The sequence below is a fragment of the Vicia villosa genome, unplaced genomic scaffold (assembly GCF_029867415.1).
Source record: "Vicia villosa cultivar HV-30 ecotype Madison, WI unplaced genomic scaffold, Vvil1.0 ctg.000415F_1_1, whole genome shotgun sequence".
Taxonomy (NCBI): domain Eukaryota; kingdom Viridiplantae; phylum Streptophyta; class Magnoliopsida; order Fabales; family Fabaceae; genus Vicia; species Vicia villosa.
The window spans coordinates 260,127-274,203 of record NW_026705190.1 but is presented as its reverse complement, the minus strand read 5'-3'; the positions used below and the strand labels follow the sequence as shown (position 1 = coordinate 274,203).

General features: G+C 37.3%; 1 protein-coding gene across 1 annotated transcript; it reads left to right on the top strand.

Annotated features, from left to right (window-relative positions):
• The first annotated feature begins 1,193 nt into the window (after positions 1-1,193).
• LOC131627929 (uncharacterized) lies at positions 1,194-3,510 on the top strand. Its single transcript, XM_058898789.1, has 4 exons — positions 1,194-1,426; positions 1,676-2,626; positions 2,745-3,018; positions 3,172-3,510. The coding sequence occupies exons 1-4, from the start codon at positions 1,194-1,196 to the stop codon at positions 3,508-3,510; spliced, it is 1,797 nt and encodes a 598-aa protein (XP_058754772.1).
• The last annotated feature ends 10,567 nt before the right edge of the window (positions 3,511-14,077 follow it).

Below are 14,077 nucleotides of genomic sequence, written 5' to 3'. Positions count from 1 at the left end.
ATAAAGACTCAGATTCAGAAGAAGAAACTGCAAGACATGTCACAGTTTCAACAAGAATCTATGAATCTGATGATGATTCTACTGATGATGAGCTAACCTTTAATGAACTAGCTGCCTTGTACAAGAAGTTGTGTATGAAGAATGCTGAAGTCTGCAAACAAGTGGAGAAGCAAGAGATAATCATAAGAGAGCTAGAAACTGAGAAGAATAAGCATCTTGCAACCATAGACTCCCTCAGTAGTGAAGTAAGCATGTTGAACCACAAACTTGATCAAATTACCAAGTCATTCAAAATCCTGAACAATGGATCTGATACTTTAGAAGAAATTCTGGAATCTGGACAAAGAACAGGAGACATATCTGGAGTGGGATTTGTGGCTAAAGAGGAACTAATCTTTGGACTCAGGAGGACAGAACCCAAGACTTGTGTGACTAACCAAATGTCAATCCAAATGTCACAACATCAAGGAAACAGAAGAATGAGGCATTCAAAGAAGAAATTCCAAAAATGGAAGTGTCATCACTGTGGGAGATTTGGTCACATAAAACGGTTCTGTTTCAGAATAATTGGATATCCAGACCACATTCCTCGAGCCAAATCTGAGTTTAACACCTACAACAGAAAGCAACAATGGGCTGCTAAGAATGTTGCTATGGTAGCACACACTTCTCTAAGGATGCCAGCAAAAGAAGATTGGTACCTTGATAGTGGTTGTTCAAATCATATGACTGGGAGGAAGAACTCTCTAGTAGATCTCAAATTGGAAGGAAACAACTATGTAACTCTGGGTGATGGAGAAATAAGAGAAGTCAAAGGTGTTGGGAAGACAGAAGGGGTGGGTATCCCTAATCTAAACAATGTTCTACTTGTACAAGGACTGGCTGCAAACCTTATAAGCATCAATCAATTGTGTGATGAAGGATTTAATGTCAGGTTCACCAAAGAAGAGTGCATCATCACTAATGAAGAAAATGAGGAAGTCATGAAGGGATTTAGGTCTAAGGATAATTGCTATCTATGGAAGCCTGACACACCTGTCCAACCTTCTGACTACTACATGATCAAAGAATAATTAAAAGTTTACCGTCACGAATCTGATGAATCTGATGAGTCTGATGAGTCTGATGAAGAATCCTATGTTGGAGATCTCACCATAAGTGAACTGTCTACTGGTTTTTCTGAGACCTGTTTAATGAATGGGAAACTATGTGCAAAAGTAAGGGAGTACAGAAGTATCAATAGATTTCTGCTAGAAGAAAGAGTAAGCCTTGTGATGGACATTACAGATCGGGAAAGAAAACTGGAAAAGTCAAATGTGAGAAATGATCCTAAAAGACTATCTGAAAGCAATGTCACAGAGAATGTTGCAACATCTAAAGATATTGTGACAGAAAAGGGTATGTTGGGTATCTTCTACCAAAACATGTTATAGCAATTAACCCACGTGAGGGAATACTTTTTGGGCTTTGTAAAAATCCATGGTTTGAAATTTCCCTCACTCAGTGTGCATATAAAGCTCCCTCGATCTCCTAGTATTCTAAAAACGGAAAACTTTCCTATTAGTTCTACTAGCTACTCTCTGAGGTTGAACTACTCCAACTGTTCTCACAGGCGTTTCTTACTCTCTAAGTTTCAGAATGTCTCAGCAATTGAGTGATGAATCTCCCTTTTCAGACTCGGCACATCGGAAGAGTCCTCTAACCCTAATAGTATTCTTAAGGTTGTCCCTTTAAGGACGATTAGCAGTGACGAAGTAAAGGCCATAAAGCCTAAAACGACTCATGCAAAACGGCCCAAGGAGGGTATTCACAACAAGGGTACCAAATCCTCTGCATCTGCTACCATGGAGGAACTTACTAAAGAAGGATCCAAATATGTCGATAGTGCAATTACCAGGATTGTTACTCGCATTCTGAAGGAGAATCATCAAGTGCCTGGAATATCTATTCCTCTTCAAACCATAATGGCTGATCCCCTCAAAAACACTAGTAAGGCTGAGGTTGTTCACACTGTTGATAGTGACCTAGAAATCAACAAGGATGAACAAGGGTTTGCTAAGAATACCAATGTCACCGAGGATGTCAATGACATCGACAATAATGAGCACCTTAAGGCCAATACTGAAATGGATACTAATGTGGTAGACTTAGATGAGTACTCTGACGACGAATTACTTACCTCCTTGAATCCTAGTGTAGCCAACAGGCTAATGACAAGAAGAAAAGGCAAAGCTGTTGTCCAAGGATCTCCTAAAAGGAGCACTCAAGTGAACAACCCTGCTAAAGACGTTGTCAGGAAGAAGAGTACTTTTGCAGGCCCTGTCAAGAGCAATGCTGTAACCAAGAGTAAAGGGGTTGGTCCATCAAAATCTTGGAGCAGGGTCATTCCAAAGAAAAGAAAGGAGCGGGAAATCGTTGAACCTGAATCTGATGTTGAAGTGAATGTCCCTGACATTCCATCGAGGAAGAAGCCTACAACCAATAAGCTTGCTGCTAGTATTCCTGAAGTTCCCATTGATAATGTGTCTTTCCACTATGCCTCTAGTGCCAGCAGATGGAAGTATGTTCTGCAAAAGAGACTGGCTATTGAAAGGAAATTGGCTCTAAATGCTCTTGAAAAAAGGAGGTCTTAGAACTGATTCAAGAAGCTGGATTGCTAAAAACTGTGTGCAATCTTCCAAATGTCATGAGAAGCTGGTCAAAGAATTTGTGGTGAACCTATCTAAAGATTGTGGCAACAGCAGGAGTGTAGACTACATAAAGGTATTTGTGAGAGGTAAGTGTGTCTCATTCTCTCCCTCTGTGATTAATAATTTCTTGGAAAGAACAGATGAAGCTCAACCTGAGCTTGAAGTAATAGACAACAAAGTTTGTCAAATGATCACAACCAAGGAAGTAAATAGCTGGCCTCTAAAAGAGAAGCTAACTGCAAGTAAGCTGAGCATCAAGTATGTGATGCTTCACAAGATAGGAGCAGCTAATTGGGTGCCAACAAGTCACAAGTCCACTATTTCAACTGTACTTGGGAGATTTATATATGCTGTAGGGACAAAGGCAAAGTTTTTTTATGGAGCATATATTTTTGACCAAACCATGAAGCATGCTGGAAGCTTCAGTATTAAGGGTCCAATTGCGTTTCCATCCCTCCTGTGTGGTATAATTCTGGATTAGTATCCAAACATTCTCAATGAGCATGATGTAGTGTGCAAAAGAGAAAGTCCCTTGGCCTTCCATTACAAACTGTTTCAGGGTAAGCATGTTCCAGACATTGTCATGACTTCAGCTGAAACTTCCAAATCTGGAGCATCAGTCAGCAAAGCAGAAGTCATAGCAATGCTAAAAGAGACTTACAAAGAACTGGAATCTAGAAAAATATCTCTTGGAAAAATGATACGTACTCTGGAAATGGATGAGAATGAGGAATTTCCAGATACTGAAAATATGGAAGATAAAGATGAACAAGAATTGGAAGAAGAAAGTGCTAGTCCGGCTGACGACTCTGAGAAATAAAGTTCTTCAGACACCTCAAGTGGGTCTGAATCTGGGCAGTAATTGCAGTTGTAGTCCTGTTTGTTTTGTTTTTGTTTGATTTGTTCTTTTTCATTTAGTTCCGTCTGTTTTATTTGATTTCGGTCAGTTTAAATTTTTGTTGGACTTATTTAAACTTGGTGAGAGAAGTTTTTTTTAGGCTTTGGCAACATTTGTGGCCAAACAGGGGGAGAAGTAATACATGTCACCCCAGAACAACAAGAATGGTGGTTGTGTGTGATCAACAATACTAATTTGCTTATTTTTGTGTTGATCTGTTTATGCTTGTGCTACTCTTGTGGCTGTTTGTCTGGTTTGTCTAAGCATTGTGTGCATACTGATGATGTATGTTGTCTATTGTGTATTAGCTTGTTTTATTGTGTTTTGGTTATCTTGTGTCCCTTGCAAGTATTTCTCTGGTATGGTGTGACAGGTTGTTTTATCCAAAAATTTGCCAAAGGGGGAGATTGAAGGTGTTTTCATGTTGGCTGCATTAATGGTAAAACATACCTGGTTGATATTGTAGTATGCAGGTTGCATATGTGTGAAGCTAATACAGGTTTTTAGTGAATGTCATGATCGATGTCATGACATCCGTGTGTGAGAGCAGAAGCTGTTATTGTTTATTAAATGTGTTTCTTGATTTATCCCAATTATCAGTTTAGGAACCCTTTGATTTAGTGCTAAATATTTCGTCCAGAAGATCTTGCTGACATCACATTATGTAACAGACAAATGGCGTGTGAATTAGGTTAACTTGGTTAACCCTAATTTGTTTCTTAAAAAGCCCAATGCCCAAGACTGCATATAAAAGGACTGCAATCCTATTTTGGAATGCAGACAGAAGATTTTGTGTGTGAAGAACTATTGTTCTGTAACTGTCTCGTGTGATCCAAACAATTGTCCTTGATGATTGCGTTGGAATAGTTTGTGTTTGTGTAATGTCACTCTAAGCTTTTAAGCACGAGTGTGTGTATCTTGATTAAAGCTTTTAAGCAGATCAAGGTGTGTTTTTGAAGAGTGCCTTCTATGTGTAATTGTTATTTGTTTATGTGTAATCACTGCTGTGATTGAGGGGGAGTGGAATGAAGATATTCCATTTCTAGGGAGAACCTAGGTAGAAGGGTCATTTGGTAGTGATTAAGTGAGAAGTTGTAAACGGGGGAGTTTAGCTTTGAATTGATACTACTAATAGTGGACTTCATCCCTGGCTTGGTAGCCCCCAGAGTAGGTTGTTTGAACCAAACTGGGTAAACAATTATGTGTGTTCTTTTTTGTTTTTATGTTGTTCTGTTATTACTGTCTGTGCTGCTTAATTATGGATGTCATAACATCCAGTTTGACATCGAGCGTGTGTTACTAGAATTTTCAAATAAAGTTTCATTTAATTTTGACTTTATAACCCTGCAACCAAAAGAATCAAATGTTACATTGTTGGCTTTGCCACACGGTTGATTAATACTGAGAAAGTTATGCTTTAGTCCTTTTACCAAGAGGACATCCCCAATCTAAGGATTAGGATTCTTACCAATGGTTCCTTAACCTAATGTCTTTCCCTCATTATTATCTCCATATGAGATATGTCCTTCTTCTTTTGGAAAGAAGGTGGAAAATAAGGTTCTGTCACCTATTATATGCTTTGAACAACTGGTATCAAGATACCATTTAGTGTCTGAGACTGTAAAGCATTCCAGAAAAAAAGGTTAGTTCTTAACTTTAGGTACTCATATCATTTTGGGTCCTTGTTGAAGTTGTGAAAAACACTAGAAATGGGGGGGTTTGAATATGGTTTTTCTAAAACAAAGCTTTTTATCAAAACAACTCCCCTTCTAAAAATCGCAAACTCTTTACTCTTGATAATACCAATAAAGTGCAAGAAGAGAATGAACAAGGTATGTTTATTCTAGTTCACTTGAAAATTATCAAGCTAATCTAGTCCACCCTCCAAGATGATTTCACCTCTCTCAAACGAGGTCTTAATCCAATAATCTTAAGATGATTACACTACCTAAGATAATTGCAAGTGACTAACAATACAATTCACAAGCTACTTGCAAGTGACTAATAATACAATGCACAAGCTGACTGTAAGTGACTAACAACAACCTTTAAGACACACTAGTCCTAAACTTCTCAAGAAATTCTGACCAACTGGTCTCTTGAGGAACGATCAAAAAATTGTTTACAAATAAATGCTTTTACACAAGCTGAATGTAAACGATATTTTTCAGATTCTAGACCTTAAAGAGAATGAAGCTTTGAACAGCCTTTCAAGAATGTATATGATCGTGAATTAGCAGCTTGCTCTTTTAGTCTTCAAGCCCTCATATAGCCAATATAATAATATATCCATTGGAGGGTTGTTCTCGAACTTCCAGAAGTTTAGCGGCTTGAATGTAGTGGGAGACAAGATAGTACGCCACGTCATTCCTTTCATGGTAGTGGAACGAAACAATCGTCTGTACCTTGTACCTGGAAGAAAAGAAAATAAGCTTTTGGGTCTTCAGAAATTCAAGTCTTCATAGTCTTCAAAACTGCATCTTCACAGTCTTCAGCACTTGGTGTTCAGTACCCTTTGTCTTCAGAAACATAAATCTTCAGAGCTTTAGGTTTTCAGAGTCTTCAGAACTGCGTCTTCAGAGTATTCAGCATTTAGTCTTTAGATTGGTTTCTTTAGACTTCGTATCAGAGTCAAAACTTCAAAACCTTCTGAAGCGTTTTGCTACTTTTCATCAGAACTTGTGTAGCACAGAAGCGGAACTTGGTATCTTCTAATGTGTTGGCCATGTTGTTGCACCCCAAAATTTGTCCTCCTATTTCTTTTAACTGGCTTACGTTTCGCATTAGGACATATGCATTATCATACATATCGTTGGCTATGTGATCGTGGGATCAGGGTTCCTTTTCTCAAACTCTCATTAGAGATCAATCAAATCCCTGTCGTGATAAAGGCCTAGCGTTCCCGTGTGCTTTGTATCAAGAGTTTCCGCTGTTTCTGAGACAGTTCAAAGGAAAATTCGTTTCGTGGCTTATTTGCAAAATTCGTAACTCTCAACCGGAAGGTAGTATGAGCTCGGATCTCGCGTAGCTAACACTATTTCGATAATTGATGTTGATGGTAATTAAATGTTTATTTTATGTGTTAGATCTAATATCCTTTGATGATAACATGAATTGAATTGTTAGATGTAGGTGTTGTTGCAAGATTTGTGCGCTATGTGTTTGTAATAATGCTTCCATGAACATGTCGCTTGATGATTGTTTTTTATAACATGAGATCCTTGGAAATTGATGCTTGATGATGGCTATTTGATGCTCAAAAATGTTGTGTGAATTGCTATTAATTTGTGCTTGATAATGTCCTAGATGAATGCATAAGTAGATTGCTTTTGAAGGATGTAATTTGCTATTTTTTGCACTTCTGACTTGAAGTAACTGGTTATCATGTTTGTAGTAACCGGTTACCTGAGCATTTTCTGCAATTCTGACTTGAAGTATCTGGTTACCATGTCTGCAGTAACTGGTTACCACTGAATGTAGGCAGAAGTACTTTCAACTTTGAAAATTCATATCTTTTGACTCGTAACTCTGATCGACACATTCTTTATATCGTTGGAAAGCTTTTGAAATGTACTATTTTGTGGGAGGATTTATTATATATGATTGTGAACTTTTGTGATTATGTTTTGTTCACTTCCGGTGTGATTTTCCATATTTCTTTCATAATAACGTGATGTTGTCCCGTATTTGCTTTTACACTCCCCACGCGTGTTTCATACTTACACCTTCGTGGGGCATTCTTGGTTTGTCTCACAATTCGGTTACACATTTCCTTGTTATTTCTAATGCTTTTCTAGTTTGTGCAAGGCTTCGAGAGGCGCTTTCGATAGACACGGACATGTCGTGTTCCACTTTATTTGAGGGGCACGACCTCTTTTGATCATTATTTACTTTCCGTTTCCTGTTTCTTATATCGTTTCCTTGCAGGTGTTTCGATTGAACGTGTACGAATGCATGTTCCAACCCGTGATTTATTTTCACGATGTTTCCTTGACACTTATGTCGGATGATTAGACTTTTTGACTTGCTTTGATATTGATGGCAGCTTACGCGAAGTATTCAGGATTTCTTTGCTTACGCTTGCTAGCTCATTGAAGATTTGTTATCGGTTCGGTATTTCCTCGAGTTCCCTTTTATTCTCCTTCCGCATCATATGTTTCCATGAGAAGTGAGGTAGACATTCATCATTCTTTTCCATGAGAAGTAGGTTTAGGCATCCTGCATTTAGTTAAGTCCTCGTGTGAGGCTTTGTTTTTTCCGGTTTGTTTTTATTTGTGCTTTACGGCAGGGAGTCACGGTGCGATAAGACCTTTACAAGCATATTGTTTAGTCCTCATTGAAGGCATGCGGAAAGGGTTTGCAATCAACCTCTGCCCAGTCTCATCGAGTCTATTCAGTTAGCGCACGCTACGCGTTGCTTGCTTTTGAATTAGCCCAAGATCCTGTTATCGAGTATGTCAAGTGGAAGGACCATGCAGTCGGATCCCCATGCTTCCGTTAGCTCGCATTGATCGACGATGATGCTTTGTGCACGGACGCACATGCTTTCCCCTCTTTTTAGAGCTTGTTTCGGGTGGCTTTCCCCGTTGACAGTGGCTTTGGGTGGCTTTCCCCGTTAGCTAGAGCTTGTTGTGTGCTTGTCTCAGGTGGCTTTCCCCGTTGACATTGGCTTTGGGTGACTTTCCCTGTTAGCTACATGTTGTATGTCGTCATTTATGCTCATGTTGATTTGACTTACATGTTGCATGTTACATGTTGATTTGACTTACATGTTATATTCGTACATGTTGATTTGACTTACATGTTGTATTCCATACATGTTGATTTGACTTACATGTTATATTCTATGCGTGTTGATTTGACTTACATGTTGTATTCCGTACATGTCGATTTGACTTGTATGTTACATGTTGATTTGACTTACATGTTATATTTGATTCATGTTGATTTTACTTACATGTTACATGTTGATTTGACTTACATGTTGCCTTTCGTACATGTTGATTTGACCGGCATGTTATGTTTGCGATCCCTGTTCGCTTGTTCACTTGTGATGCATGTTCACGCACCTCACACATGTTGATTTGACTTACATGTTGTATTCCTTGATCTTTGCTCATGTTGATTGGACTTACATGCTATGTTTACTATTCCTGTTCACTCATCCTTGTTCATGATTGCTGTACACGCTGCGATGCCTGTTCACACACCACGCACATGTTGATTTAACTTACATGTTGTGTTTGCAATTCCTGTTCGCTTGCTTCTATTTGTGTTACCTATTCATATACCATGTCATGTCTTCTAGGATCTTTGTAATGCTCCTTGTTGTTGCATGCTCCCTTAGGGTGCTCAATTCCGTTTCTCTAAGAGACGTGAATCGAGATAGAGACAAAAACTTTTGAGCCAACTACGGTGCTCTGATTTCTCCATTGCACGTTGGAGGTACATAGGCACAGGGTACGAACACCCTAGCGAGCGTAATTTTCTTTTTTATTTTGTTCGACATTTTCTTTTATATTGTTTATCCTTCCATTGCATGTTTCCCTATCACATTGCATGACACATACACACACACACCCTTAGATTAGAAACTAGCCAGAATAGATCTTGTGGAGTACCACAATCGTGAGGGGTGGTAATACCTTCCCCTCACGTAACAGACACCCTTTCCCTTTCTCTATGACCATTGCTTATTTGTTTGGTTTTCTTCGATATTTCCCATTCCTTCGTGTAGGATAAACATATGTTCGATGGTGACTTCATTGTTTATTTGATGAGTTTTCCAGTTGCTTTAGCTGGCGACTTCTGTAACACCCCATATTTTTCCTTAATTAATTTAAATTGAAATTATTTATTGGGATTATTTGGCATTTTTATTGGATTTATTGGAGAATTATGGAAAATGAGGTTATTGGGCTTGATGTCGTGTTAAGTAAAAAGAGGGTGCTAAGTGTTAGGCCCTTACTAAAGTGAATTTTCATTTTTCATAAAATAAGGAAAAAGAGGAAAAAATTTGAATTAGAAGCAAAAGAGCAAAAAGAGAAGGAAGCAGAGAACGTGAAAACTGAAGAAGTGCGAAAGAGCGAAGAAGAGGAAGAACCCAAGATCAACCTTTGAGGTAAGGGGGACTCTTCTAATTAATCTCTATTATCGGTTCATAGGTGATAGGATTGATTGTGTGTTATTTGTTTTGATTGGGATGTATGTTAGGTTTTGGGGTTTTGATGTTTAGGGCTTAAATTCATAGATTTTATGCAAATGAATGTTTTTGGATGATTGGTGATGTGAAATATACTTGTTGCTTGATAACTTTGTGTGAAATCTCTAAAATTAGCTTTGTAATCGTGTTATAATCGAACTGGTATGGTTTGTAACACGGTGGGAGAACTGACTTTTTTAAAATGTGTGGATAGCAAGAGTCGCCACCGACTTTTATTTTATCCAATTAGGAAAGGCTAAAAGAACAAGAAAGACCTTTGAAAGAGATTGAGTTTAGGGGGTAGGTTATACAAAGGGAAGGTGTAAGCACCCTTTGTATCCATGGTTATCCATGAGCTCTTAATTGCTTAGCTCACTTTGTTTGTTTGATTTGTTTGAAAGTGTAGTGTGTGCTTAGAAAAAGATTTTGAAAAAAGGACTTTAACTTTGTAAATAAAGTGTAGCCTTTGAAAGTGTTTTGAAAAAAGGTGTATGAAGTAATTTGCAATTTTGATTTGAGCAAGCAATTAGGAGTTACCTACCCTATGTTTGTAACACCCTTCTAAACCCCGCGAAAATTTATAAAATAGTTCAGAGTAAACATGAAAACAAGGGTGCCACAATTTACTTAAAAACAATTTACTATAAATCAATTGTCATGCTTCACTTAGGAACGAATCATCCATTTAACAAAATCATGCTTCTACACAGCGGAACATTAGTCAACGGATAAGCATAACATCATATATGCAATATCTCACAAAATTACTCCAATAACAACAAAATAGAGTATCACCATAAACTCTAAACTAGCGTTCCCCCAGTGTTACAATATCAGAGCATGACACCGACGCTATACTAAACAAACTGACTCATGAGCTAATCCTCACCGAGCCGAAAGCCGCTATCCTCAATCTGAAAAATATCAACAGTAAGGGTGAGTCTCATTCACAATTAACAAATGTTATCGAATCATAAATAATAACACATCATAGTCACATTACTCATCCAATTTCATTATATTCAGATTATCAGGAAGCACTTATCAACACACAACAACAATAGAATACATTACCAAAAGACAACACCATAACAATTACACCATCATCAAATATTATAACATTGGACAATCTTCCATTCATGTTATAATTATACACAACAACCTAATGCAATTGCAACTATATGCATGTGGTACCAAACATGGGATAACCCATCTCACCGATCCACCACCATAAAGATTCGGCTACTTCTCTCACCAATTCCACACAATGGGAATTAGCTACCGCTGTCCCACCACCATAAGGGATATAGCCCACAACATGATTATGAAATGCATGTATCAACCATAACATGCTCATCATCAACATTAATCAACCAGATATCATAATCATCAACCACCACAATAATCAACAGCCACACACAGTTATGTTGTTTCTCAACCATAATAAAATACATATTTTACATCAACAATATATGTATAACAAACACCAATTACAACTACAACATTATAGCAGGTAAATCATTCATTATACAGTGCACAACAATAGCACCCCTCACAATCGCGTACCAAGTACAACAAAGCAACTCATCCACGATAGAGTATTTACCTCATCATTCATCAAAATACATGATAACCATATTTACCATGAACAACATCCATTTGTATAACAAGCAGGAGCAATCATATTATAACAACACCCATCATTGCACATATTCAATTATGCAAACAACAAACCATTGCACCTCATCATTTATGCAAAACAAGAGTAAACCAGATTTGAAGAAAACGATACTTTTCAAAATAAAATCAAGTTATTGTTGTTATATTTATTTTATATGGTAGAACATTCAATTTAAGGAACAACGTCCAAAACGGCGTCTAAAACGGACCTACGGTTTGAAAGTTACACATTTTTACATTTTTCAAAGAAAATAATTATCGCTACAGCACGCGGCGCCACACACAGTTAGCAGCGCGTAACGAATGGAAACACGCCTTCACGGCGCAAACAAAAGTTCGCAGTGCGGAACGAGAAAATCACTACGCCTTCGCGGCGCGCACCTACCTTCGCGGCGCGAACTGGCAAAAGTCAGAGCTCCCATCGCAATTGACAGCATTACGGGATTTACCCTCAAATCCCCAAAACCAAACCAAGTTATGTCATGACCTCAAACACCACCATATCAGCCACATACATGTTATAACACAAAGATAACACACAAAGAGGATCATTTAATCATCATAACAATCATATAATCATACAATTCATCAAATCATACAATCCCCTCAAAATCATCCCAAAACCCCTATCCATCATATAACCAATTGACACAAACAATGCATCTAAATCAGTCCTATTATCTATAATATGATAAAAGATGTTAACCGGAAGAGTCCCCCCTTACCTTAGCCAAGGATCTTGATTAGCCCTCTTCCTCTTCTGTTCCTCTTTCACGTATCAGCACTTCTACTCTTCTGCTTCTCTTCCACATCTATTTTCCTTTTTTCCTCAATTCCTTATTTTATGAAAAATAGATTTTAATTTAGTAAAAGGCCTACTAACATAGCACCCCCTCTTTACTAACACCACATTTGGCCCAATAACCTCCTTTTTCATAATTCTTCAATTAAATCCAATCAAATGCCAAATAATTTCAAATAAATAATTTTAATTCCAATTTAAATCAATTAATGAAAATATGGGGTGTTAAAATGTTCGTAAGGTCTATCTTGTTCTTAAAGACTTTCGTTTAACGGAAAGAGACTATCCACACCATTAGTTAGTGGGAAGTCCTTACATAACCAAAACGGGGAAGCGCGGAAAGTAAAAGCGGAAAAGTAAATCCTATGCTATTACAAGGCTTCGGAATGGGGGATGCATAACCAAAAAATGGGGAGTGCAGAAATTAAAACCCTTGTTAAAACTATTACATGAATTTGGGGCAGTTACATAATATATAAAAAAATGCAGAAGAATAAACCTAATTAAAGATATTACAACCTCTGAACAGATACATAATTAAAATTAATTAAACGCGCGAGCAAAAATCGAAGAATCGATGAAAATAGAATGAAATTAGGATTTGAAAAAATAGGGTTATAAGGTGAAAACCTAATTGAAATTAATTAACCCTAATCCTAAATTATTTAATTAATTATTAATTAAAACCTAATTAATTAAATCGGTTAAAAAACCTATTTGGCTAAAAAAACCTAATCGGTTAAAAAACCTAATCGGTTAAAAAACCTAATTAATCAAATTAATTAATTTTAGCTAAAAAACATAATTTAATTAATTAATTATTTTTTGGCTAAAAAACATAATTAAAAATCTAATTTTAATTAAATTGTTTTTTGGCCAATGGCCGAATGAATGTTAATGGACATTTCCTACCGATTGATTGTTTTTTTTTAGGGTTGGTTGAATTAATTAAAAGAAAAATAAAAAAGGTTAGCAGAAACAAACCAAATGGGCCAGAAAAAGGGAGTGTGGAGAGCAATGAATCAAGCCCAACAAGTGGTGGCCCAGGAGTGTGTGCATGATCCTATGTGGCAGCCTTATCGGGGAGTACCATGGAACGTCACTTTCTGGGTCGTTGGATGGGATTCTGTGATGATCCAACGGCAGAGAGATAGGACGCATCGTAGGACTTTGTGAAGATGCTGCGCGGAATCTGTAAGAAACTAATAACAACAATTGTTAAAAATTAATAGTGTCAAGGGTAGGGTTCGAACCCATGCCCTTACACTCGTTGCCAACACGCGCTTACCACCGGGATTGTCTCATGCAATTGTCAATGGAATAGTTATTAAATATAATATATAAAACTAAAAAATTTAAAAATTCAAACAATTCTGAACGCGCCAGATACTGTTCATCGTCCCCGTTGAATTTTCTGGAAAAGGGCACACTTTTGCCCACGGTTTTATTGCGTTGCCATAAGCCTCCTTCCTCAAAACCTGCAAATCATCGTCCAAAAAACGAATATTGAGGGAGTTATGATTTATTAATATTTAAATGAATTAAAATTCAAATAACTAAAATAAATACTATAAAAATAAAATAATTAGTTTAGGAGTCATTATAAAGCCCATAGACACGTTTGAAATCCATATCTTAGGCCCATTGACCCAAAAAGTCCATTTTGCTCACATTGACTTTTGTGCATTTCTCCAAAATTTCCCAACTTTAGAAAACCATAACTCCCTCAATATTTATCCTATGAAGGTTTTCTAGGACTTTTTGGAAATACCAAGATGTCCTCTACAACCCACTTTGGAACATTT

What these genes read in the sequence shown, in the direction of transcription:
- LOC131627929 (XM_058898789.1), top strand. Translation starts at nt 1,194, where the DNA reads ATGAATGGGAAACTATGTGCAAAAGTAAGGGAGTACAGAAGTATCAAT. An exon ending in GGTATCTTCTACCAAAACAT is followed by an intron (nt 1,427 to 1,675) that starts GTTATAGCAATT and finishes CTCCCTTTTCAG; the next exon opens with ACTCGGCACATCGGAAGAGT. An exon ending in AATGCTCTTGAAAAAAGGAG is followed by an intron (nt 2,627 to 2,744) that starts GTCTTAGAACTG and finishes TGGCAACAGCAG; the next exon opens with GAGTGTAGACTACATAAAGG.